General features: G+C 40.9%; 1 protein-coding gene across 2 annotated transcripts in view; it reads left to right on the forward strand.

Moving 5' to 3' along the window:
* The first annotated feature begins 2,887 nt into the window (after window positions 1-2,887).
* LOC118078767 (uncharacterized) overlaps window positions 2,888-25,645 on the forward strand; it is a 53,396-nt gene continuing 30,638 nt past the window's right edge. For both annotated transcript variants that reach the window (XM_035102764.3, XM_088660699.1), the window contains exons 1-3: window positions 2,888-3,011; window positions 13,946-14,059; window positions 24,712-24,789. In XM_035102764.3, the coding sequence (XP_034958655.3) occupies window positions 13,975-14,059; window positions 24,712-24,789 (163 nt within the window). In that variant the 5' untranslated portion in view covers window positions 2,888-3,011; window positions 13,946-13,974. The remainder of the gene's footprint in view (window positions 3,012-13,945; window positions 14,060-24,711; window positions 24,790-25,645) is intronic.

Below are 25,645 nucleotides of genomic sequence, written 5' to 3' on the forward strand. Positions count from 1 at the left end.
CGGAGCGCAAGCATGATCGTTCCGACAGGCTCAATCTTCACGAAGGGGTAGAGGAAGCGCTAAGGCAATGTGCACCCCTAAAACAAACCTAAAGGGATATCTTTAGGCTCTTCAGGGTCCTGCAACTTGAAATGTGAGCTCTCTCTCTCCCCCCTGGTGTGGTGTGGTGGTTAAGAGCAGTGGACTTGTAATCTGGTGAACTGGGTTAGATTCCCCGCTCCTCCATATGCAGCTGCTGGGTGACCTTGGGCCAGTCACACTTCTCTGAAGTCTCCCAGCCTCACTCCCTTCACAGGGTGTTTGTTGTTGGGGAGGAAGGGAAAGGAGATTATTAGCCACTTTGAGACTTCTAAGGGTAGTGATAAAGCGGGATATCAAATCCAAACTCTGCTGCTGCTGCTTTGAAAGGAGTTGGGGGGGGGGGAGAGACAAGATCAAGTTGCTGAGTAAGTGCTCCAACACAACACAACACAACACAATGAAGAAAAGCCTAAAGCTCCAACTGACAGTGGTTACTTTTCCAAAAAAGTTGCAAAGCTGAAGAAATTATTTGAACTAATTTGGATTGATCTGGCGATCTGATGAGATGTTAAAAAGGAAGTCCATCCCCTTAACAGGGTGGAATCGGTACCACCAACTAAACGAGGAGTTCAAAGCAGATTTTTATAAAATGGTTTTACAAGTGAACTTTCAATATTCGATAATGAATTATTACAAAATAAAGCAACGGTCATTTTTAAAATGTATGGAATTTTATTGGAATGTGGGGTTAAAGCTGAACAAATAAAAGAGGTAATGATGAAATGGGCTATGGATATAGATAAACATATTCAATTATCACCATGGGAACAATTATGGAAAGAGAGTTGGAGATTCACGGCTGGCAAGAAGATAAAGGAAAACTTGTTAAAGATGTTTTACAGATGGTAATTAACACTGAGCAAAATATTAAAAATTTATAAAACATATATGCAGTGGACCTGTGATAAGATTAAGGGCTTCTCAGATATGTTATTTGAAGAGCTAAAGAAAATATTTAAGCAAACATTTGTTTTTTAAAAAACAGAAGATTTTTTATTGGGTATACTAGATTCGGATATCACAAGGGAAAACAAGAAAATATCCCTTTATTCAGCAAGTGGCAGCAAGAACCCTAATTGCAAAAAACTGGAAAAATGGGACAGCATCAACAAAAAAAGAATGACAAGGAAAATTATTTGATTACATTGAATTGGCTAGAATGACAGATGCAATTAGGGGTCAACCTAAAGAAACTTTTTCAAAAAGTATGAGAAAAATACAAAGATTACATTAAAAAGCAGTGCCCTCAAATTAATACCCGGACTTGTTTTGATTAATTTTTGCAAAGCAAATTATGGTGAAAAAGCTTAAAATAGAAAGAAAAGGGGGGGAAAGTGAGAAGGAAACAATTTACTAAATATGAAAGCAGAACCATGTTGAGGATGAAGGAAGTCAACTAGAAGAAAAGAAGAACTGAAATATGCTTTCATGTTCATTGTTTATTATTGGTTTCATATTGGTTTTTGTATTTTCTTTTAAAGTTTTCCTCACACTCCCCCACTTTTTATTAGTCTTATGTGTGTCTGTTTAGGGAAGCTTTTATTTTTATTTTTTAAAATAATTTTTATTAGTTTGATATAACAACACAAAAAGACAAAACATTAAAAGAAAACATTTCTGCCCCCCTCCCCCCCTCCCCCCACAAGTCCCCTTCTGCCACAAGTGGATCCTGCGGGTGTTGAGAGTCGAAGGTAGTCCATTTTAAATCTGGGTTTGTCCTCACCTCCCTCTCCCCAGCTCCTGAACCAGGAGGCCCCGAGACATAAGGAGAGATTCGGATAGGGAACCCCCCAACCATTTGTATCTTTCAGCATAGTAGACAGACAAACAAACAAATAAAAGTTTCAAATTCTTAATTTGTTAAACATTGTAATTGTGACTTCCTCAGATCCCTTCTTCCTGATTTTCATAATTCTAAAATATAATTATGGCGGGTTTCTTATTCTTATTTCCAATTCTAATTCTTAAAACTCAACATTATTTTCCTCCTTCTTCGTGCCACCTCCCCACAGGTCCCCTCCTGCCACAAGAGGCACCCATGGGGTGCAACCATCCAAGGGAGGTCTGATTTGTAATTGGGTTTCCTTCCACCCCTCCCTCCCCACCCCAAAGCCCCCTCTGCCACCAGAGGCTTCAGGTCAATAGGGAGGGAGATAGGTGGCTATCCACCCAACTACCTGTCTAAACACAGCATTACTACTCCACAAATCTAAAATTTCTTCCCCCAGCCCTTCCTCCACCCCCCAGAAGAAATATCAATATTCACATATTATTAATATCTCTAACCAAACGTCTTAACATTATTCTCTTAATCGCCCTCTCCTCCCCCCCGGAGTTTTCCCCCATTTGGTCCAGCAATTCCTTCATCAAGCCAAGATTTCAGAGCCGTTTTTCAGCCAGCCTAAATACCAATTTACCAGTTTATTCATCCCACACCAAGTCTTTCCCAGTTCAAAATTCCGGTCTCCGTCCTCCCTTCGCTCTGTTTTTTCCACCCCTCAGTCTCACTTCTCCTTTCTCTATTTTCCCCAGTCTCCCCATTTTCAAGAAACATATTCCATTGGGGGTGATGCTTCTCCACAGGGGTTGCTCTCTCAGTTAAATTTCCAAAACTACTGGTATTAGTATTCTTCTCTTCCTCTTCTTCTTTTTTCACCTTTTGTTGAGCATCATCCTCTTCTTGATTTTTGAGATCCCTTTCATTTTCAGAAATTGCCTCTTGTTCCTGTCCATGGTCTGCTATATTTACCAATGGTGAACTGAATTGTTCCTGTCTCTTTAAGAGATCTCTCATGCCTCCAAGAATTTCCAAGTAACTTAACACCTTCTCACGGAAGGCTGTTGAATAGGGTGCAGGCATTTTTTCTTAACCGCAAGCAGAGTGAAGATAAGAAGACAGCAGACACTGGAAAATTCCTTCCTCAAAAACGGTAACCTCAATCTTGGCTAATCATTTTCAAAGTCTTTACTTCTTCTACTTATGAAATAACGTCTTTAACAAAAGTTTCTCCTTCTTATCAGCTGTTTTAATAACCTTGCTGAGCCTCGTGGGGTGTCAGCTCCAGGGTCGAGAAGGGGTTAGAAAAAGCTTTCTTTCTTTGGAGTTATAAAAGCAATCATTTTCACTTTCGGCTTTGGGATATTTTCGCGCCTCTGAAGTCCACATTAGGAAAAGATCGACTTCCATTTTTTAGAATCTCTTCCTATAATTCCAATTAAGTTTCCAAATTAGAGATTTCACTTACTTTGTCCAAATCTTTTGTATCTTGGGAAGAATCCGCCGCTTGCTGGCTGAAGACTCGGAGCTTCGCTTCTTGGAGGTAACAATGTTGCCCAAGATGGCTCCCGCAACTCCACTCCTCTGATTCTCAGTCGCTCTACTGAGCTCCCGAATAGAGGAGGAATCGCGTCCAGAGCTTTGCCAGGCTGCTAAGCCACCGGAACGCACTTTCCGGTGTTCTTATGGGGAGTCCGTGCGCCCCACGGACTTCCCCCCCCCTCCGCGATGCCAGAGACCTCGGAGCTCGAGGTCTCTGCGTCCTCTCGCCAGCGCGACGAATCGGAAGTGTCTGTTTAGGGAAGTTTTTAATGACTGATGTTTTCATGTATTTTTAATCTTTTGTTGGAAGCCATCCAGAGTGGCTGGGGAAACCCAGCCAGATGGGCGGAGTAGAAATAAGTTGTTGTTGTTGTTGTTGTTGTTGTTGTTGTTGTTTGTGTTGCAAAATAAAATAAATATGATTAAAAAGAAAAGGAAGCCCATCCCAACCGTGGAGTATTTTACTCTGCACAGGAATATTCTACAAATGTCTATTTGACGTTTACTTTAACTTTTTTCTTGCTTCCTTGCTTATGACTGCTTATGACTAAATATCAAAGGATGAAATTCCTTAGAAAACTTGGATAGAATGTTTGATTTTGACTTTGACCTTATTTCATATAATACTATAAGGTCAGTTTCTTTCAGTGGTGTGAAGACAAAACCATTTATTTGTATGAGTAAACCTCTTGAGGTCATGAGCATCCAGGGCAGTTTTGGGAGTCGAAACTTTCTAAATAGTTTCTTAAATATTTTTTTATTGGGGGTGTTGCTGGGGTGGTTTCTGGAAGTTTAGGCATTGAAATTGAAGCTTGAATTTGGGTCATTGAACTTGATATAATACAATTGGTTTTCTTTGGGGGTTTTCCCTGCAATGAGACATAGAGTTCAAGATCTCTGCTTGGGAATTGTGAATAACACCGAAGGATTTGGCTTGTTCACCATTCTAGAGATTCTAGAGATTAATTATAAGATATCCAAGACATATTAGACAACCTGGTCTGCCAGAAACCTGGAAACTTCTCTACTACTGTTTTTTCTTTCTTTTAATATTTCCCCTTTCTCCTTCCTCTCCTTTTTATTGCTATTGTTGTGATTGATTCAGACCAGTGGGTAAACCCCACCCCCGGAATATCCCTGAATTGGACTTTCAGAAGAAGCTGAAGAAATATTTCTTGGAAAGTTTTGGATTCCTAGCTCTTTGTTCTAACTATTTGGTTTTATTCCCTATTTTTGCTTTGGTCTGTGCGTTCAACAGTGGTTTTGATTCCTGGGTGATGGGTACCTTGCTCCTTAACTATGGAAGGAGGGGGGTGAACCTGCTTTTTTATCTCTAGGTGTCATGTAGTTGGTGTAGAAGAAGAAGAAGAAGAAGAAGAAGAAGAAGAAGAAGAAGAAGAAGAAGAAGAAGAAGAAGAAGAAGCCCACAAAACGGGTTTTCCAATCTCCTTCTTGTGAATGTTGCTATGTGTGGAATGATCTGGGAAGCTTTGACTGCGATAGAGAAGAAACAGGAAGGGAGGGCAAAAGGTTTAAGAAGCTACCTTATGTGGTGGCAATGTAAAATTATTGAAAAGGCCTGGGAAAAGACATATAAAGATTTGAAGAAAATGCGGGAAATGATTGTTGTTTTAAAAATATGATATTGAGATGTAGAGGATTTGATGGACTCATTGAGCGAAAGCATAGCTGTCAAGTCTCCCGTTTTCCTCGGGAAAACCCCTTTTTTACTTACCTTTTCCCGGTGGTCCCCCGTTTCACTTCGTCTCCCGTTTTTCTCCGTTATTTTCTCCTGCCGGCGGCCATTTTTTTTCATTCCGATTTGCCCTTCTATGGGCACCAAAAATGGCCACCGCCAGCTTCAAAAGTCGCATCTACGCATGTCCGGAAGTGCATAGACGTGACTTCCGGTGTTGGCGGCGGCCATTTTTGGTGCCCATAGATGGGCGGAGCGACACCAGAAGTTGCGTCGGCGCACTTCCTGACATGCGTACAAGCGACTTTCGAAGCCGGCGGTGGCCATTTTTGGTGCCCATAGAAGGGCAAAGCAACACCGGAAGTTACATCGACGCAACTTCCGGTGTCAAATGGCTGCTGGTCCCGGATTCTGCAGAACTTGGAAGGTAAGAGCGAAAGACTTTGTCCCTGTATTTAAGAATGGAGGCCAGGCCAAGACCAACCAGCCTTTTCAGAAAAAAGAAGCTCCCACCAAAGAAGATAAAACAGATTGGCAAAATAAATTATTGAACTATGCAGGACAGCAAAATAAAAAAATTCCTTCAGTAGCACCTTAAAGACCAACTAAGTTTATATTTTGGTATGAGCTTTCGTGTGCATGCACACTTCTTCAGATATGCAGGACAGATTAGATAATATGAAACCCAAGAAAGAAAGAGGATTTTGATTTTTTTTGGGGGGATATTTAATGCATATTTTTTTAAGCTTTGTGTACAGATTTCTACATTACAGTAGTACCTCGGTTTACAAACACAATTGTTTCTTGAAGTCTGTACTTAACCTGAAGCGTACTTAACCTGAAGCGAACTTTCCCATTGAAAGTAATGGAAAGTGGATTAATCCGTTCCAGACAGGTCCGCGGAGTACTTAAACTGAAAGTACTCAAACCAAGGCGAACTTAAACTGAGGTATGACTGTACTATAACTTTTAAAAGTCATTTGTAATAGGATGAAGAAGGTTTTAAAATTGGATTGTTAAGAACATAAGGTTTTGTGGATGTGCATGAATAAGCACAAAATAATGGAACCAAGAGGGGTAATGGAGGGAAGTCAAGCAAAAAATTACTGTTTAAAAAATTGTTAATGTTTTTTTTTTTCTTTTTTTTTCTTATTATAAAATCAATAATTGTTGTTATTTTTAATTTTTGGAAAATTAATAAAATTTTATTTTTTAAAAAGTGAATGTCGATATAGCATAACAGGAAGGTCTGTATATAGCCTTCCCTTTGAATGAACAGAATTTTGTTTTGGGAACAGCTAGTTCAACAGAAGTGTTTTTAAATAAAGAGAGATAGAGGAGAAGGGGAGGAGAGGGACATCTGTTGGTGGGTAGTTGTATTTGAGAACTCATGGCTGTCTTCTTCTTTTTGCCAAAAGAGGAAGTGTGACAGGACAGTTAGTGGTTATAGAAGTATATATATTGGTAAAATCTGTGTTTTCATTGGGATAGATTGTGTCAATTAATAGAATTAAATTTTTGAATTATAAATATCAAAATATGGCTGCAAGAAAATCACTGGTCCCAACTGGAACTTCTGCAAAAACTCCAGGACAGGGGAGAAGGGTTTTGGCCCAGGAATTAGAACCAAAAACTGATTTTGCAGATATGATTATGGATTTAAGAAAAGAAAATAGGGGAAACGCTTAGGCATTGGGGAATCAACTTGACCAGAATACAAAGTTAGTACAGTATTGGATAAAAAGGGAAAGGTAAAGGGACCCCTGACCATTAGGCCCAGTCGCGGACGACTCTGGGGTTGCGGCGCTCATCTTGTTTATTGGCCGAGGGAGCCAGCGTACAGCTTCCGGGTCATGTCGCCAGCATGACTAAGCCGCTTCTGGCAAACCAGAGCAGCGCACTTTGACATGCTTTCGAACTGCTAGATGGGCAGGAGAAGGGGCCGAGCAACAGGAGCTCACACCATCCTGGGGATTCAAATCGCCAACCTTCTGATCTGCAAGCCCTAGGCTCTGTGGCTTAGACCACAGTGCCACCTGCGTCCCTTAGTATTGGATATAACAGGACAAATTAAAGAAATGATGGGAATAACAGTTCAAGACCTAGTTTGGGCTACTGAAATTAGACATCTTTAAAGCATTTGATACACTCTCGCAGGAATTTTTATGGGAAATAAGGACAAAATATTGAATAGGAGAGGTTTATCGTTTTGCAATAGAAGAACTATATAAGGAAGGAACAGCAGTGGTGAGAGTTAATGGTGAATACTCCCAACCTTTCCCAATATGCAGAGGAGTTCCACAGGGGTGTCCTCTTTCACCGTTCCTATTCCAGCTCTCTATATTTGCTTACTTTAATCTCATCTATTCCTTTCAGTATCCTTTCAACCGTTGATTCGCTAACTTGTTCTTCCTTACTCCACATCTTTTGAATAAGTTAAGTTGTCTGTTTCTTGTTTGTGATCATTCTCTTATAGATTTTACCTATCATCCCATGTTTCGTTTTTCCCCATTTGTTTATATATAGTTCCTCTACTGGCTCTTTTGAACTCATATTTCCTATCTCTAGGATTTTAGAAATTTTGTTGTATAGTTCTCCAATTTTTAACCAATGTTGGTTACCTCTGTTCTTTGTTAGTTTCTGCAATGTCTTTAATGACTCTCCTCTATACATATTTTTAACTATATGATATCCCTTAGCCTTTAGAATTTTCCACCATTTGGAATCCTCTATTGCCTCATAAATGCTTTCTAAGGGTACACGTAGAGAAATCCTTTTTAACCATAAAGGTTGCCATTTCCTCCTTATGTTGTTGTTTAGTTGTTTAGTTGTGTCCGACTCTTCGTGACCCCATGAACCATAGCACGCCAGGCACTCCTGTCTTCCACTGCCTCCCGCAGTTGGTCAAACTCATGTTGGTAGCTTCGAGAACACTGTCCAACCATCTCGTCCTCTGTCGTCCCCTTCTCCTTCTGCCCTCCATCTTTCCCAACATCAGGGTCTTTTCCAGGGAGTCTTCTCTTCTCATGAGGTGGCCAAAGTATTGGAGCCTCAGCTTCACGATCTGTGTGAGCACTCGGGGCTGATTTCCTTAAGAATGGATAGGTTTGATCTTCTTGTAATCCATGGGACTCTCAAGAGTCTCCTCCAGCACCATATACCTAATGCCAATACGGTCTGGTAAAGGCCGTATTGGTGGTTTCAGTTGCTTGGTTGATGATGTCATTATTTTGGCGCCGCCCTTCAGAGCTTTTGCTGGTGACAGCGTGCAATCTGCCTTTCTATTGGATGCTGCTGGAATCTTCAGAGCTTTTGCTGGTGATGTCTAATTGTGCACCACTAGATGTTTTTCTAGAACTCTCTAGCTTTCTCCATAATCCAGTGCATGTTTGCAATGTGGTCTCTGGTTCCTCTACCTCTTCAAAATTCAGCTTGTATTTCTGGGAGTTCTCGGTCCACATACTGCTTAAGCCTGCCTTGTAGAACTTTAAGCATAACCTTGCTAGCATGTGAAATGAGGGCAATTGTGCAGTAGTTGGAGCATGCTTTGGCACTGCCCTTCTTTGGGATTGGGATGTAGACTGATCTTCTCCAATCCTCTGGCCACTGCTGAGTTTTCCAAACTTGCTGGCATATTGGGTGTAGCACCTTAACAGCATAATCTTTTAAAATTTTAAATAGTTCAGCTGGAATATCATCACTTCCACCGGCCTTGTTATTAGCAGTGCTTTCTAAGGCCCATTTGACTTCACTCTCCAAGATGTCTGGCTCAAGGTCATCAACCACACTACCTGGGCTGTACGAGACCTCCATATCTTTCTGGTATAATTCCTCTGTGTATTCTTGCCACCTCTTCTTGATGTCTTCTGCTTCTGTTAGGTCCTTTCCACTTTTGTCCTTTATTATAGTAATCTTTGTATGAAATGTTCCTTTCATATCTCCAATTTTCTTGAACAGATCTCTGGTTCTTCCCATTCTGTTGTTTTTTCTTTGCATTGCTTGTTTAAGAAGGCCCTCTTGTCTCTCCTTGCTATTTTTTGGAAATCTGCATTCAGTTTCCTGTATCTTTCCCTATCTCCCTTGCATTTTGCTTGCATCCTCTCCTCCGCTATTTGTAAAGCCTCGTTGGACAGCCATTTTGCTTTCTTGCATTTCCTTTTCCTTGGGATGGTTTTCGTTGCTGCCTCCTGTATAATGTTACGAGCCTCCATCCATAGTTCTTCAGGCACTCTGTCCACCAAATCTAAATCCTTAAACTTGTTCCTCACTGCCACTGTGTATTCATAAGGGATTTGATTTAGATTGTATCTTACTGGCCCAGTGGTTTTTCCTACTTTCTTCAGTTTAAGCTGGAATTTTGCTACAGAAATAAACAGTAAATTGCAAGAACTCAGGCCAGAAGAAAAATGGATTTCAAATAAATCTTCACAATGTTTTATTTGTGTGAGGAGTTCAAATAGGAATCAATCCCCATATTGAAGGCAAAATGAAGATAAATTCCAGTAAAAATCAGGACAAGGCCCTGTTTCGACAATTCTTCGTCAGCTGGAACATTGCGAAATCAATCTTAGAATAATTCTCCTTATAACAAAAATTCATTCAGATCTCTAAACATAAAGTTTTATCATATGTAAAAGAAAGAGAATATGTTCAAATAAATGAACATAACAGGTATATCTATGAATAACTAACCTTACATCAAGATTGCATTCTGTTTTCTAAATAAAGAGTTGAATTGCTTATAATGTACAAAGATAGCTTGTCTGTGTTTTAAATGATAAACCATCTTAAAATAATTATCCTTAAATCAGGAATACATGTAATTTTCTAAGGACAAAGTTATATCACTTATAATAAACAGAGGTAGCATTTCAATCCCCTATAATGAGAAGAACATCCTTCTTTGGTGTCATTTCTAGGTGTTGTAAGTTTTCATAGAAATGGTCAATTTCATTTTCTTCAGCACCAGTAGTTGGTGCATAAACTTGGATTACAGTGATGTTAAAAGGTCTGCCTTGGATTCGTATTAAGATCATTCTGGGGTGTGACACGCCGCCTGTGGGGGCGTGGGACCCGGCGTGTATGGGGCGACGCTCACTTCCGGGCGGCACCGTGATGGCATCGGACCGGAATAGTGGCGGCGGAGGGCAGGCCACTTGCTCCGCCCTCCCGTTTCTCCGCCAATGGTTCCGGTACCCTTTTTTATGGAAAAATAGCAGTGGTGGCATGTATGTTTTGATGATGATACATTCAAGAAATGTAGACCAAAAATGTTGAAATATGACTGCTTCTGTTCCTTATTTCTGTGCATTAACTTTGCCAATGAAGATTTACACTAACACACTTTCCCATATTTCCCGGTACAAGTGTTGAGATAGGAAGCTTTCCAATATTACTAGCATAGCATAAGAAGTAAGGATCTGAAGTAAACATTTTCCTGGGTTTAAGCTTTATGTGGAATGCTGATTCGATATGATCATCAGCCAATCAGGAAATGGTATAGCTTAAATGGGAGGAGTTCTGGATTGTCTGACATCACAAGGGAGGTGGTTCATAGTGAATGGAAGGATGAAACACCCTTAAGAAGAAGTTAGAGAGAAGATTGTTTCATGACAACACCAAGGTATCCAAACAGGAAGAGGTCTGATGGATGGAACACTTTCCTTACAAGCTATTATATTTGCAGGGTCTCATTCCAGGGCCAAAAGGTCACTAAGCGGCTAAATGATAAGGAGCTTTTATAAACTACAAATGGTTTTTCTCTTTTAAATAATAGAACTCAGGGTAATCCAATGAAACTGAGTGGTGGTTCAATCTAGGGCTGTGTACACGTGCTGTCTTGCCAGCGTCCTCTACTGGCTGTTTGGCCAATAACGTCACCAAGCAAGCAAGAGGTTCTTTGGATTCCACTATACGGAGGACTGACAGACTCTTAGGTAGAGACAAACTTTTATTAATTCGTAATATTAATTAATATTATTAATTAATTAGCAAAGAAATTAACTAGCAACCTGGAATGGAGTCTAATATAAAGCCAACAGCAACTGGAATAAACTACAAAGCTATAAATATAACCAACAAACAAAATATCTTAGGCAACAACAACAACAACAACAACAACAACAACAACAACAACAAAGAGATAGGATAGGTTTAGTTCTTCCTGTCTCTCCAGCCAATGGAGATCTGGAAGGCTTAGCTGGGACACTGCAGACTGGAAGAGGGTTCTCTTCACATTCTGGAATGGAGCATAAAACTGTGTCAAGATCTCTCTGTCTCCTTCAGCTGCTGGCCCTTATATGCCGTATTTTTCCTTGTATAAGACTAGATTTTTCAAACCAAAAAGTTAGGTTTAAAATTGGGGCTTGTTTAATTGGGATTGTACTTAGGGGTGTTCTCTTAATTTGGAGTCCCCCAAATAGGGGGCATCTTATACATGGGGGCGTCTTATAGACGGAAAAATACGGTTGTCTGTAGCGTAGGTCTCATGCCAAGCTGGCAACAGATATAATTCATGACGTAATTCCGTTTCCATCCTTTGATCAGGCCTGAGAGTTAGCACATGTGGGCATGAGCCTTCATTTGCATTCTTTATCTCTGTGGTTTGGTCAAAGTTCCCAGACAACTGGTTCTTCCTTCCTTCCCCCATGCAGTCAGGTGTTTGATAGGTGGCCAAGCCATGAAGTAGCTTTCACTTATTCTCAAACAGCCATGTTCCTTGTATTAAAGCTCCAGCTACATTGCAAACCAGGAGCACCACATTCTGTTTTATTCCCTGGCAATACAGGTGTGCTGCTCTCATTCGTGGGCCCAGTTTGTAAATCCAGATCTAGACCATGATCCAGACCATGATCCAGAAAATATAAGTCTTTGAAAAACTAATTTACTAGCATATAGAATCATAGAATCATAGAGTTGGAAGAGACCACAAGGGCCACCCAGTCCAACCCCCTGCCAAGCAGAAAACACCATCAAAGCATTCTTGACATATGCCTGTCAAGCCTCTGCTTAAAGACCTCCAAAGAAGGAGACTCCACCACACTCCTTGGTAGCAAATTCCACTGCCGAACAGCTCTTACTGTCAGGAAGTTCTTCCTAATGTTTAGGTGGAATCTTCGTTCTTGTAGTTTGAATCCATTGCTCCGTGTCTGCTTCTCTGGAGCAGCAGAAAACAACCTTTCTCCCTCCTCTATATGACAAAATAGATTTGAACATGGCTATCATATCACCCCTTAACCTTCTCTTCTCCAGGCTAAACATACCCAGCTCCCTAAGCCGTTCCTCATAAGGCATTGTTTCCAGGCCTTTGACCATTTTGGTTGCCCTCTTCTGGACACGTTCCAGCTTGTTAGTATCCTTCTTGAACTGTGGTGCCCAGAACTGGACACAGTACTCCAGGTGAGGTCTGACCAGGGCAGAATACAGTGGTACTATTACTTCCCTTGATCTAGATTCTATACTCCTATTGATGCAGCCCAGAATTGCATTGGCTTTTTTAGCTGCTGCATCGCACTGTTGACTCATGTCAAATTTGTGGTCTCAGATGGCTTTGAAATGGAATTAGACAACAGCCCTCTTCTTTCTTTCTTTCTTTCTTTCTTTTTTTCTTTCTTTCTTTTGCCATAGCATCAGATGTCAGGCTGGGTCTTTGCAAAAAGAAAACAAAATGGCACACTTGTATAGCCTGTGTAGCAGCTTCCCCTCTACTTCTTTTCCAGGTCCAACTCATGGTCTCCAAAGTCTTGGTACATTCAATTGGATTTATGTGCATCCAACAGAGACCACATCTAATACTCAATCTTTAATTGAATTAAAGATTGAGTACTAGGCAGGGCCAGCAGTGGTATAATGGTTAAGAGCAGTGGATTAGTAAACTGGTGAACCGGGTTCGCTTCCCTACTCCTCCACATGCAGCTGCTGAGTAATCTTGGGCTAGTCTCAGCCTCACTCACCTCACAGAGTGTGTTTTTTGTGGGGGAAAGGAGATTGCTAGCCACTTTGAGACTCTTTAAGGGGAGTGAAAGGCGGAATATCAAGTCCAAACTCCTCCTCCTCCTCCTCCTCCTCCTCCTCTTCAATGATGACCATCAGGAGATAGAGATATAATTAAATGTATATACCTTCCATCAAGAGTGGGGAACAAATGGCCCTCCAGATGTTATTGGTCTACAATTCCCGAAGTTTGCACCCAGGAACATCTGAAGCCCTCACAGGTCCCACACTATCTACTAAATGGTGAACATCTTACTGGGGTCCTGTAAACTAGATGTCCAGGAGTTTAGAGAGGAATAGGATGCAAAATGAGAATGTGCTATATTACCTAAAACATTTTTTAAAAAATGCCTTGGAATCCATATGGAACATCTCTTTTGGTTTAAAACTGAGATTGATCCAGCAAAAAGAAAGAAAGAAAGACGTTTCAGTTATCTTGGACTCAACAACGTCTTTACGGGAAAGGATAGTCTAATACTGATGCCACTTTCTACCTAATGTGCTCATAATCTTATTCTCCATTTGTTTTTGTTTTTTTGGTGTGTTTTTTTGGAAAAACTTTATTTCAAAATTCTAAAAAAAAATACATCAGATCTTCTCGACCACGAACACAATTTAAAATATCAAACTAAACAAAACTGAAATCATATACATAAGAAGATTTTTAAATATACTCTGATTCCAGTAATAAACAATACTTCCAACCCTTTCCATTGTATCTGGATCTTTTTGTTGTTATTTCTCAAAGGATTATTTACAGTGGTTTTGTTTTTCCCCTCTTTATTATATTTCTTTTTATTCTTTTATACTTTACAGATATCGCTCTAATTCTGCCATTTGTTGTTGTCTTATTCTAGCTTGTTGTTTCACAAATAAAACTGAGAGGATGGAGGAGCCAGCGCCTGAAATGCCTGCAGCACCGGTGGAAGCACCAGCAGAAGCACCAGTGGAGGCAAACCCACCAGCTGATGGTTTGTATACAGCACAGTCATATGAGATGAGGTTTCTCATAAAGTGAACATTAGATTTTAGTCTCATTTCTAAAAGAGCAATATGGTCCTCAAATTGGTCTTGCCTCCCAAATAGTCCCTCTCATATTTCCCTTTATTAACTCTTGTTCCTCCTTCAGTTCTTCATTCACTTTTTTCCATTTTTTGGGATTTAACCTTCAAGTTTTTAACAGATATATCCAAAGCCTCCAACTTATCTATTACTCTTTTAGTGTTCTTTTCCATATCCTCCCCCACATTTTCAAATTGCTTTTGCATTTGTGTTAACATTTCCTTTTAAAAATCTGCCCAAAAAAATAGCTTCTCTCAGGAAGGGGCTTTTTCCTCCTGAGCCAAGCCTCTTTGAGTCGCTGCTGCTGCTGCTGTAGCAGCTGAAGAGACTTTGCTCTTAGTTGACATCCTTTTTACTTACAGTTTTGTATCTGCTCTCAAAACACTGGCTTCTCAGAGTCACTCTTATCAGTTCTTCAAGATCACCACTCACAGTTTTGTTTTGGTTCTCACCCCTGCTAGTTGGAGCAGACAGAATAGAACCCAAAATTTCAAAATATCAAACAGACAAAAGGCAAACAGTTTGGGAATATATACACAGTAACTTATTAAAAGAAGAAGACAATAAGCAGAAGTAAAGGAAAACACATTACTGATGTCCACAGCTGAAAAAGGGGGAAATTACTGTAATTTAATTGACTGGTCCTCTTAACGTCAGTTCAAGCCTGTTGCCAAATCCAACCGTTCCAACCAAATGTGGTCTTGTTCCTTCTCTTTAATCCCAAATAGTTATAGATCCAATTTTAAAATAAACATTTCCTTGCACACTGGTCTTCACCAATCACCTTGTTTCTTTCTCTCAGCATCCAACCTCCAGCTATTTCCAGGTACTCACCCTTCCCAATGGTTCCACCCAAAGTTGAGTGAGTGTTCCAGTGCTTAGCTTTGGGTCAGATTGTGAAGTTCCAGGTGTATCCAAATAAAATCAATATATTTCCAGTTATATTTATAATCCAAGATCCAGAGCTGCTTGGTCAAGTTCAAATTTACAGCATATTAATCCAATAAAGCTCCAATAGAGGTCATGTTCCAAGTTCAATGTCAGTGCTGTTAAATTCCCAAAATTAGAACTCCTCACCGGGGAAGCAACAAATAGCTTATTCGTTTAGCTTACTTACAAATCTTTCCCTTGCAGTTGGCAGGTTTCCATAAAACGGAAGTTGACTTCCTTTTTGGTTTCCGTTTTTGCCGAATTCCCCCCCCCAAAAAAAATTTAATTTCAGACAGCTTACTGTTTATTCAGCCTCCAGATGCTGTTAGGAAAATCTCCTGCTTTTTGGTGGCTGCTTGTGACTTCGGCTCGCAGGGTCACGTTAAAGCTGTGAGCGCTCTCAACCACACTCACCCCCCACACCTGCCTTTCAGCAAGGTTTCCAGAAGGGCAGCAGGTGATTGCTGCTTCTGCCAGAGCCCCCGACACCTCACACACCTAATGAGGCTTTCGGGGGGGGTGCCTAGCCCTGGCACTCCCCCCCCCCTTACCCCTGCCAGCCTCAGACCGATAGTACCTTTCAGAGCGATCAAATCCGCACTGCCATTTCCAAGACCGGCCTATAATTTTTGACAAATAATAAATCCATGTCTTGTTTCGGAATTAGTGTAATGTAAGCATCTTTCCAAGGACCTGGCACTTTCCCCTGTATTTAAGATCTCATTAGTTACATCTTTTAGTGGTCACGCTAGATAATCTTGTAGTTTCTTATAGTACTTTGCTGGTAACCCATCTGGCCTTGGTGTTTTGCCCATTTTGGCTTGACTAATTGCCTGTTATAACTCCATCATAGTTATAGGTGCATTAAATGAATTAGGTTTCTCTTTTGGAATTTTTGGTAAGTTATTCTGCTTTAAATAATCTTCTATATTTTTAATAATAAATTTTATTAATATTTTCCACACAACAAAAAACAAAAAATAACAATGCACAAAACACAAACATATGAAAAACAAATGCAAATCTTACAGATTAATAATATAAGCACTAAAAAGGAAAACATTGACTTTCACCAATCCCACGGCACCTCCTTTACCTCTCTTTGTATCTTCCTGTTTTCCTTATCATCTCAATCCTAGCATCTAAATATGAATCCCTCTTTCTTATCCTTTCAATTCACAAGGTTATTCCTGACTCAGCCAGATTTCTGTCCTTGAACCTTGTCTTTTAAGGTATTCATTTAGGCACTCCCATTCCATTTTCACTACACTTTTTGGTTTTTGTCTTATTATATCTGTCAGTTTGGCTAACTCTTAAGTATTTTGAAAGTTTACATAACCATTCTCCCCTAGTGGATATCTGATTCCCTTTCCAATACTTAACTACCAGGATTCTTGTTGCAGATGTCACACATAAGAAAAATTTAGTTTTGTCTTTTGGGATATCGTCGTATAATATACCTAAAAGGAATGCCTCTGGCCTTTTACTGTATGATATTATTAGTATTTTCTTTATTTCTTTGTGGATCATGCTCCAAAATTTCCCAATTTTGGGGCATGTCCACCACATATGGTAGAAGGTTCCTTTTTGTTTCTTACATCTCCAGCACTTATTATTATATGTTTTATTCATTTTTGCCAGCCTTTCTGGCGCCAGATACCGCCTGTTATGCATTTTCATATAGTTCTCTCTTATTAGGTAACATGCTGTGAAATTTACATTTTTTGTCCACAGTTTCCCCATTCATTATATTCAATTGTATGGCCCAGATCTTGTTCCCATTTTTTAATAGCGTTACCTTTCCCTCCTTTTCTATTTCCCCATTTTGCAACAATTTATATATTTTTGAGAGAATTTGTTGGGTGTTATATAAGATTTCCTTTTCCCAAACTGATTTTTTTTATCAAACTCCTTAAATTTATTATCCTTCTCAAATATTGTTTTTAAGTGGAAATATTCTAACCAATTCACCCCCGTCTCTTTTAGTTCTTCAAACCTCTTCACTGTCGGGCAGTCATTAATCTCTTCTATGAGTTCCCTAGATGTTAGACAACTGTCTTTCATATTATTTCTATGCATGGCTGATGATTCTATAGGCGATAACCACCAGGAAGTTTTAGCTGTTAGTATTGTTTTGTTTCTTTCCCAAACTTTGAATAGGGCCTTTCTCACCAAGTGGTTAGTAAAGCCTCTATGTGCTTTTATTTTATCATGACCCAGGTAGCCATGCCACCCAAATACTTTGTCCCAGCCCTCCAGGTCTAGGATTTCCATATCTGTCAGTAACATCCAATCTTTCAGCCACATCATACATGCAGCCTCAAAATACAGCTTGAGGTCTGGGACCACAAACCCATCCCTTTCTCTGGGCTCCATCAATACTTTGAAACTTACTCTTGGCTTCTTAACCTGCCAAATAAAATTAGAAAGATCCCTTTGCCAGCCTTTAAAACATTCTGACTGGAAATGTCTGGAAAAGAAAGAGCATTTGGGGGAGAATTGACATTTTTATCAAGGATATTCTACCCCATATAGACAAGTTCATTTTTTTCCCATTTATTTAAATATCCTTTAATATCCTTCCACTTTTTCACATAATTATTATTTGTAATCCAGATCCCCAAATACTTAGCTTTCATGGTGATTTTAAGGCCTATTACACTTTCCAATTCTTCCTGTTCCTTTACCCCCATATTTTTAATTAATAATTTCGATTTTTCTTTATTTAACTTGAAACCCGATACTCCTCCATAATCAGTCATTTTCTTTAAGGCTTCTTGTATACTGTCTTCTGGATTTTCTGTAGTAATAATTACATCGTCTGCCAATGCTTTAACTTTATATTGCGTGGCAAGTTCCTGACACCCCCCCCCCAAAATTAGGTAGAATAATGACACATGACACAATTATTTTCAGGTTAATGGGCTGGTGTTGATTGATTCCAGGTGTTGAGCGGTATTGGCTTAGGCATTGGATCTAACCGGCTATATCTGACTCCAGCCCGTCTGCTGAGAGTCTGGGAAGGGTTAACCACCGGTAGGGGGAGTCCTGCTGATGCACATTAACTAGGAGCTCCCCCAGGGGTCACTGCTAGGGGCATGCCTTAGGCCCTCACCTCCCACACACCCCCGGAATCCTTCAACGGAGTACCCTTCAATATGTGATGGTGCTACCTCCCCTCTTTCCATCTACAGTTCTGCTCTTTAATAGGATCTTTTCTCTGAGTATCCCCGAGTTCAGAAATACTAAACAGTCTCCTGGTCCCTTTTTGTTTCTTGACTTGTTCACTCTGACCCTAAATATTTTTTCAATATCCAAAGATAATTCATCCTCCTCAACTCCAAAGCAGTCTGCCAATTCTTTCAATAATTTCGTTGAAATTTCTTCCTCCTGGTTCTCGTTAATTACTCGAAAATGTTACATCATCTCCTTTTGCTTTATCTCAAGGACAGCGATTGAATCTCAGGTCTCTTCCTGAACCTTCCTCAGTTTCCTCTTTGTTTTCCTCTTGGAGTTTCCTTGCACCGTCTTGTCTAGCTCTTTGTTCTTTGTTGTCACTTGATTAGAAAGGTCCATTATTAATGCGGAGTTTTTCTCAATCTTATTGTCCATGCCCCCACTTTTCCATCTAAGGTTTTGATATTCCCATCTAGGGTGGTTATCTTGTCTCCTAGATTTTTCTCCATTCTTTCCATTGCCAATAATAACTGTTTGATGTCCATGTTGCTCTCGTTCTCCACCATCGATGTTCTCCTTGTTTGGTTAGAGGCTGAGCTAGACCAATTGTTGTCTGAATCTTCTTCGATCCCATTGAAATACCTTCCTGGCAAGACCTCTTTAAAATAACAATTTCATATAGTCTCAGCGCTTCTATTATTTTCCGGGAGTTTCCCTTGCTTCACTTTTTACATTTACATTTCCACTTTTAAAAGTTTCCCTTTTTAATTGCTCCTGTATTGAGTAGGACCAGGAATCTTCTTTTGTTTGGGTTACCCGTTCTTTCGCATTTAGCAAATATATGCCGGCAGTGTTCAGTTCTTTATTTTATTAGTTTATTCTTGCTATTTCCTGTTTGCTCTATAGGTGGCATTGCTGCTATGCTTGATTGCCTTCTGTTGATTTTACTCTTTACTGTCTTTCGCTTCGTTTGCCCCTAGGTGTCTCTCTAGCTTTTTCTACACCCTATTTTCTCTCCTCTGTTTTTCCCTTTCGCGTATGCAGACTGGCTCCTCGGAGTCTCTTTCTGCTTGCCTTTGTTCGTGTCTGCCTGTGTTTCCATTATGGCGGGACTCCTCCACGCTGACTCGTTCGCCCTTCTCCATCCCCTCGCAGCCCCTTTGTCCTGTAAAGCTGACCCAGCGTATTTTGTCCTTGTTTCCTTTTAATTGAAGGCTTTGATTAAAAGCTGCAGCAGTAAAGGACTGCTGGTTCTTCCCCTTTCTCTGCAGTCTCTGTCTTTGCTGTTCTAAACACTCTCTGCTGGTTATATTCACTCTTATAAGGCACCTTTGTGAAATTGAATAACAGTTACCGTTAGTGTTGTGGCGGTTGCCCTTTCACTCTTAATAACTCACTCTGTATTTTATACATTCTTTCTGCTGCCCCCGCTCCTTTGCTCTGCCGATATCTGGCAGTTTTCCAGTTCTTTATAAGTGGGGGTGTCTCTTTATCTCCAGTTTTAAGCTTGTTGGAGAGTCCAGTGCGTCCTCGCTGGGTTTGCAAATGCTAACGCCGGAGAATGGTTCTGCCCTTTAGCGCTGTGGTTCTCCCCTTGCTAGCTCCTCGGCCTGGCGTTTTTAAATAGGTTTTAAATGGTTTTGGGGAAACCCCTTTAACGCGCTGCCCTGGGCCTGGTACTCAGGATCCCCACCTGAGCTTGGGAAAACTCATGCCTCATGTTCCCCGTCGGTTTTCTCTGGTGTCTGGACTGCCTGGAGTTGCCAAGAGCGCTGCTCCAGAAGTCCTCAATAGTCTTCAATATTGTTTATGTTCTCTTTGCCAGCTCAATACAGTTCTGAATTATACCTTACAAATGGCTTTCTTATGTCTTTCGGATTATCTAAAACTTTTCCTTCTATTTTTCATTTCTTTATTAAGTTCATGTCTTGTTTTTTTTCTTTAGCTGCTATATCAGCAGGTTGCCTGGCTGGCTGGCAAAATAAAAATAAAAATTCTGCCATAACATTTTCATCTTCCATTCAATTTCTTGATTTACCAACATCAAATATTGTGTTTATAACATTTTTATGGTTTGTTTTACTGAACCTTTTCCAGATTTTTTAATCAATTCTTCTTCATTTTTAATCAATTCTTCCAGCAGTTCTCATTTGTTTGTTTGTTTGTTTTTGTTCTCTCATCTTTTTTTGGAAAGCATTTTGTTGGATCAAAAAAACCCACATTGCCGCATTACTTGAAACCCAGACAACCGTCAGATCCACTCCTTGATTTAAGTTTAACTCAAAAAAGTCTTTCAAAGCTTTTTCAGCTTTGTGTAAAATTGTTTGGCTATCAAGAAGTCCATCATAATCTCCACCTAAATGTGGTTTTCTTCACCTTTCAATTCCTATAATACTGGATTGTGTTCCCAACGTGTCCTTGGTTGTTTTCCTACTTTTTTTTTGTTCTCAGTGATATTTCATTAGATATGCATATTGTGAGCTGTGGGAGATAGCCAGCCCAGCGTTCGCCCTGCAATTGCAGGCCGATGACATCAGCATTCAGGAATGTTTGTGTACTTTTGCATTCTCTGTAGCGTGATGTCTTTATCTATACTGTCTGTTGTACTATTGTACTGTGTGTCGTGGCTCTTACAGCCGAGAGGAAGCATCTCTCGGCTGGGGAGTCTATCCTAAAATAAACATCTGTGTTTAATGAGAGAGGAATCACTGAAAGTGATTTATAGACACTGAAGCTGATTACTTTTCTAGCTGCACATCAAGGTCTGCAAGTTAGAACTAGAAAGAAAGGTTCCTGAAGTTTTAGCAGAGGAAAAAGCCACGGAGCATACTGGGTGAAATGGCATAGCTGGACTTCGCTAGTGAGCAAATAGATTGTTTACCTTAAGCTTCAGCTCGCTATGCCGGTATCTATATCAAGATGCCCCATCACATATCAAGTTGGTTTGTTCAGCAGATTGCTTTGGTTTTTTAAAAAAGGAATTTCTCTATCTAGTGGGTGTAAATCTCCATATATCAATCAAGTTAAAGTTCTCCACCATTTTAAAGAAAGTTACAGGTAGTCTCTCCTCCTTGTTGTTGTTGTTTAGTCGTTTAGTCGTGTCCGACTCTTCGTGACCCCATGGACCATAGCACGCCAGGCACTCCTGTCTTCCACTGCCTCCCACAGTTTGGTCAAACTCATGTTGGTAGCTTCGAGAACACTGTCCAACCATCTCATCCTCTGTCGTCACCTTCTCCTTGTGCCCTCAATCTTTCCCAACATTAGGGTCTTTTCCAGGGAGTCTTCTCTTCTCATGAGGTGGCCAAAGTATTGGAGCCTCAGCTTCAGGATCTGTCCTTCCAGTGAGCACTCAGGGCTGATTTCCTTCAGGATGGAGAGGTGTGATCTTCTTGCAGTCCATGGGACTCTCAAGAGTCTCTTCCAGCACCATAATTCAAAAGCATCAATTCTTCGGCGATCAGCCTTCTTTATAGTCCAGCTCTCACTTCCATACATCACTACTGGGAAAACCATAGCTTGAACTATACGGACCTTTGTAGGCAAGGTGATGTCTCTGCTTTTAAAGATGCTGTCTAGGTTTGTTATTGCTTTTCTCCCAAGAAGCAGGCGTCTTTTAATTTCGTGACTGCTGTCACCATCTGCAGTGATCAAGGAGCCCAAGAAAGTAAAATCTCTCAATGCCTCCATTTCTTCCCCTTCTATTTGCCAGGAGGTGATGGGACCAGTGGCCATGATCTTGGTTTTTTTGATGTTGAGCTTCAGACTATATTCTGCGCTCTCACCCTCATTAAAAGGTTCTTTAATTCCTCCTCACTTTCTGCCATCAAGGTTGTGTCATCTGCATATCTGAGGTTGTTGATATTTCTTCCGGCAATCTTAATTCCGGCTTGGGATTCATCTAGTCCAGCCTTTCGCATGATGAATTCTGCATATAAGTTAAATAAGCAGGGAGACAATATACAACCTTGTCGTACTCCTGTCCCAATTTTGAACCAATCAGTTGTTCCATATCCAGTTCTAACTGTAGCTTCTTGTCCCACATAGAGATTTCTCAGGAGACAGATGAGGTGATCAGGCACTCCCATTTCTTTAAGAACTTGCCATAGTTTGCTGTGGTCAACACAGTCAAAAGCTTTTGCATAGTCAATGAAGCAGAAGTAGATGTTTTTCTGGAACTCTCTAGCTTGCTCCATAATCCAGCGCATGTTTGCTATTTGGTCTCTGGTTCCTCTGCCCCTTCGAAATCCAGCTTGCACTTCTGGGAGTTTTCGGTCCACATACTGCCTAAGCCTGCCTTGTAGAATTTTAAGCATAACCTTGCTAGCATGTGAAATGAGCGCAATTGTGCGGTAGTTGGAGCATTCCTTGGCACTGCCCTTCTTTGGAATTGGGATGTAGACTGATCTTCTCCAATCCTCTGGCCACTGCTGAGTTTTCCAAACTTGCTGGCATATTGGGTGTAGCACCTTCACAGCATAATCTTTTAAAATTTTAAATAGTTCAGCTGGAATATCATCACTTCCACTGGCCTTGTTATTAGCAATGCTTTCTAAGGCCCATTTGACTTCACTCTCCAAGATGTCTGGCTCAAGGACAGCAACCACACTACCTGGGGTGTACGAGACCTCCATATCTTTCTGGTATAATTCCTCTGTGTATTCTTGCCACCTCTTCTTGATGTCTTCTGCTTCTGTTAGGTCCTTACCACTTTTGTCCTTTATTATGGTAATCTTTGTATGAAATGTTCCTTTCATATCTCCAATTTTCTTGAACAGATCTCTGGTTTTCCCCATTCTATTGTTTTCCTCTATTTCTTTGTATTGCTCATTTAAGAAGACCCTCTTGTCTCTCCTTACTGTTTTTTGTAAATCTGCATTCAATTTCCTGTATCTTTCCCTATCTCCCTTGCATTTTGCTTGCCTCCTCTCCTCCGCTATTTGTAAGGCCTCGTTGGACAGCCATTTTGCTTTCTTGCATTTCCTTTTCCTTGGGATGGTTTTCGTTCCTGCCCCCTGTATAATGTTATGAGCCTCCATCCATAGTTCTTCAGGCACTCTGTCCACCAAATCTAAATCCTTAAACCTGTTCCTCACTTCCACTGTGTATTCATAAGGGATTTGATTTAGATTGTATCTTACTGGCCCAGTGGTTTTTCCTACTTTCTTCAGTTTAAGCTGGAATTTTGCTATAAGAAGCTGATGATCTGAGTTACAGTCAGCTCCAGGTCTTGTTTTTGCTGACTGTATAGAGCTTCTCCATCTTTGGCTGCAGAGAATATAATCAATCTGATTTCGATGCTGCCCATTTGGTGATATCCATGTGTAGAGTCATCTCTTGTGTTGTTGGAAAAGAGTGTTTGTGATGACCAGCTTGTTCTCTTGACAGAACTCTATTAGCCTTTGCCCTGCTTCATTTTGAACTCCAAGGCCAAACTTGCCAGTTGTTCCTTTTATCTCTTGATTCCCTACTTTAGCATTCCAATCCCCTGTAATGAGAAGAACATCCTTCTTTGGTGTCATTTCTAGAAGGTGTTGTAAGTCTTCATAGAATTGGTCAATTTCACTTTCTTCAGCACCGGTAGTTGGTGCATAAACTTGGATTACTGTGATGTTAAAAGGTCTGCCTTGGATTCGTATCGAGATCATTCTGTCATTTTTGAGATTGCATCCCATTACAGCTTTTGCCACTCTTTTGTTGACTATGAGGGCCACTCCATTTCTTCTAGGGGTTCTTGCCCACAGTAGTAGATATGATAGTCATCCGAACTGAATTCGCCCATTCCCTTCCATTTTAGTTCACTGATGCCCAGGATGTCAATATTTATCCTTGTCATCTCATTTTTGACCACATCCAGCTTACCTCCATCCATGGTTCTTACATTCCAGGTTCCTATGCAATATTTTTCTTTGCAGCATCGGACTTTCCTTTCGCTTCCAGGCATATCCGCAACTGAGCGACCTTTCGGCTTTGGCCCAGCCGGCTCATCAGCTCTGAATCTACTTGTACTTGTCCTCCGCTCTTCCCCAGTAGCATGTTGGACGCCTTCCGACCTGAGGGGCTCATCTTCCAGCGTCATAACTTTTATATGCCTGTTGTCTTTGTCCATGGAGTTTTCTTGGCAGGGATACTGGAGTGGCTTGCCAATTCCTTCTCCAGGTGGATCACGTTTAGTCAAAACTCTCCACTATGACCTGTCCATCTTGGGTGGCCCTGCATGGCATAGCTCATAGCTTCTCTGAGTTATTCAAGCCCCTTCGCCACGACAAGGCATTGATCCATGAAGGGATCAATTTATGTTCCTGTAATAGGGAGACTTAGTGTAGGACAACAAAAGCAAATTTTGTGAGCTTTCATGATTGACAAGAGACTTATACTCTGAGCTTGAAAGGGAAAACACCCACAATCCAACCAATGTGTTCATAGTCGTTATAATAGCTTCTTTTTTTCACAGGTGCAACTGAGAGGAAGGGAGAGTCCGGAAATGATGAAGCACCCGGAAAGCATCCAGCAACACTAAAACAAACTGTTGGTCTGTATACAGCACAGTCATATGGGATGAGGTTTATCGTAAAGTAGAAGAATGCATGGGAAAGGGAAGTTGATGGAGAGATAGGGAGGGAGTGGAACCAGTCATGTCATGCCAGGGAGGAGAGCAGAGAAAAGCCCAAACAGCTCTTTGGGTGCCAGAGATCCACTAAGCCCCATAGAAACGCCAGGATTCAGCCCACTCTTTGCTGCTGGCTGTGGTGTTCCTTTCCAGTGTGCAGCCAGGAATGGCTCTACCATTAGGTAGAATGAGGCAGTTGCCTCAGGTAGCAGGTGTTGGGGTGGGTAGGGATGTTTAGACCAAGCATCCCCAAACTTCAACCCTCCAGATGTTTTGGACTACAATTCCCCGACCACTGGTCCTGTTAGCTAGGGATCATGGGAGTTGTAGGCCAAAACACCTGGAGGGCCGCAGTGTAGACCACACAAGCTGCACTGCACCTTCTTAGTTAGTCTGCTGCCCCATCAGCAGCATCGAAATATCAGCCAATGGCCAGTCCAGCCCAGCTTCTGTATGTGGAATTATGTGTTGGGAGGGAGCACCTTGTCATTTGCCTGGTGGGCAGAAAGTCCTTTAGTATCAAAGGCTACTGTCTTCTGATCCAGACATTGGTCAGAAGTTTCCTCAAGCATCAAGGTATCCCCCCTTGCTTCCTCTACCTGCTTACCCACCCAGATTACCACCCCTTGAACAGTTGACTGTCTCTGGCTGATGGCTGCCACAGCATAGGGAAATTCCTTTTCCTGGAGTGGCAATGGTATGTTGGCTTGCTGCTTTTTAGTCGTTTAGTCATGTCAGACTCTTTGTGACCCCATGGACCAGAGCACGCCAGGCACTC

The sequence above is a fragment of the Zootoca vivipara genome, chromosome Z1 (assembly GCF_965207765.1).
Source record: "Zootoca vivipara chromosome Z1, rZooViv2.hap1.1, whole genome shotgun sequence".
Taxonomy (NCBI): Eukaryota; Metazoa; Chordata; class Lepidosauria; order Squamata; family Lacertidae; genus Zootoca; species Zootoca vivipara.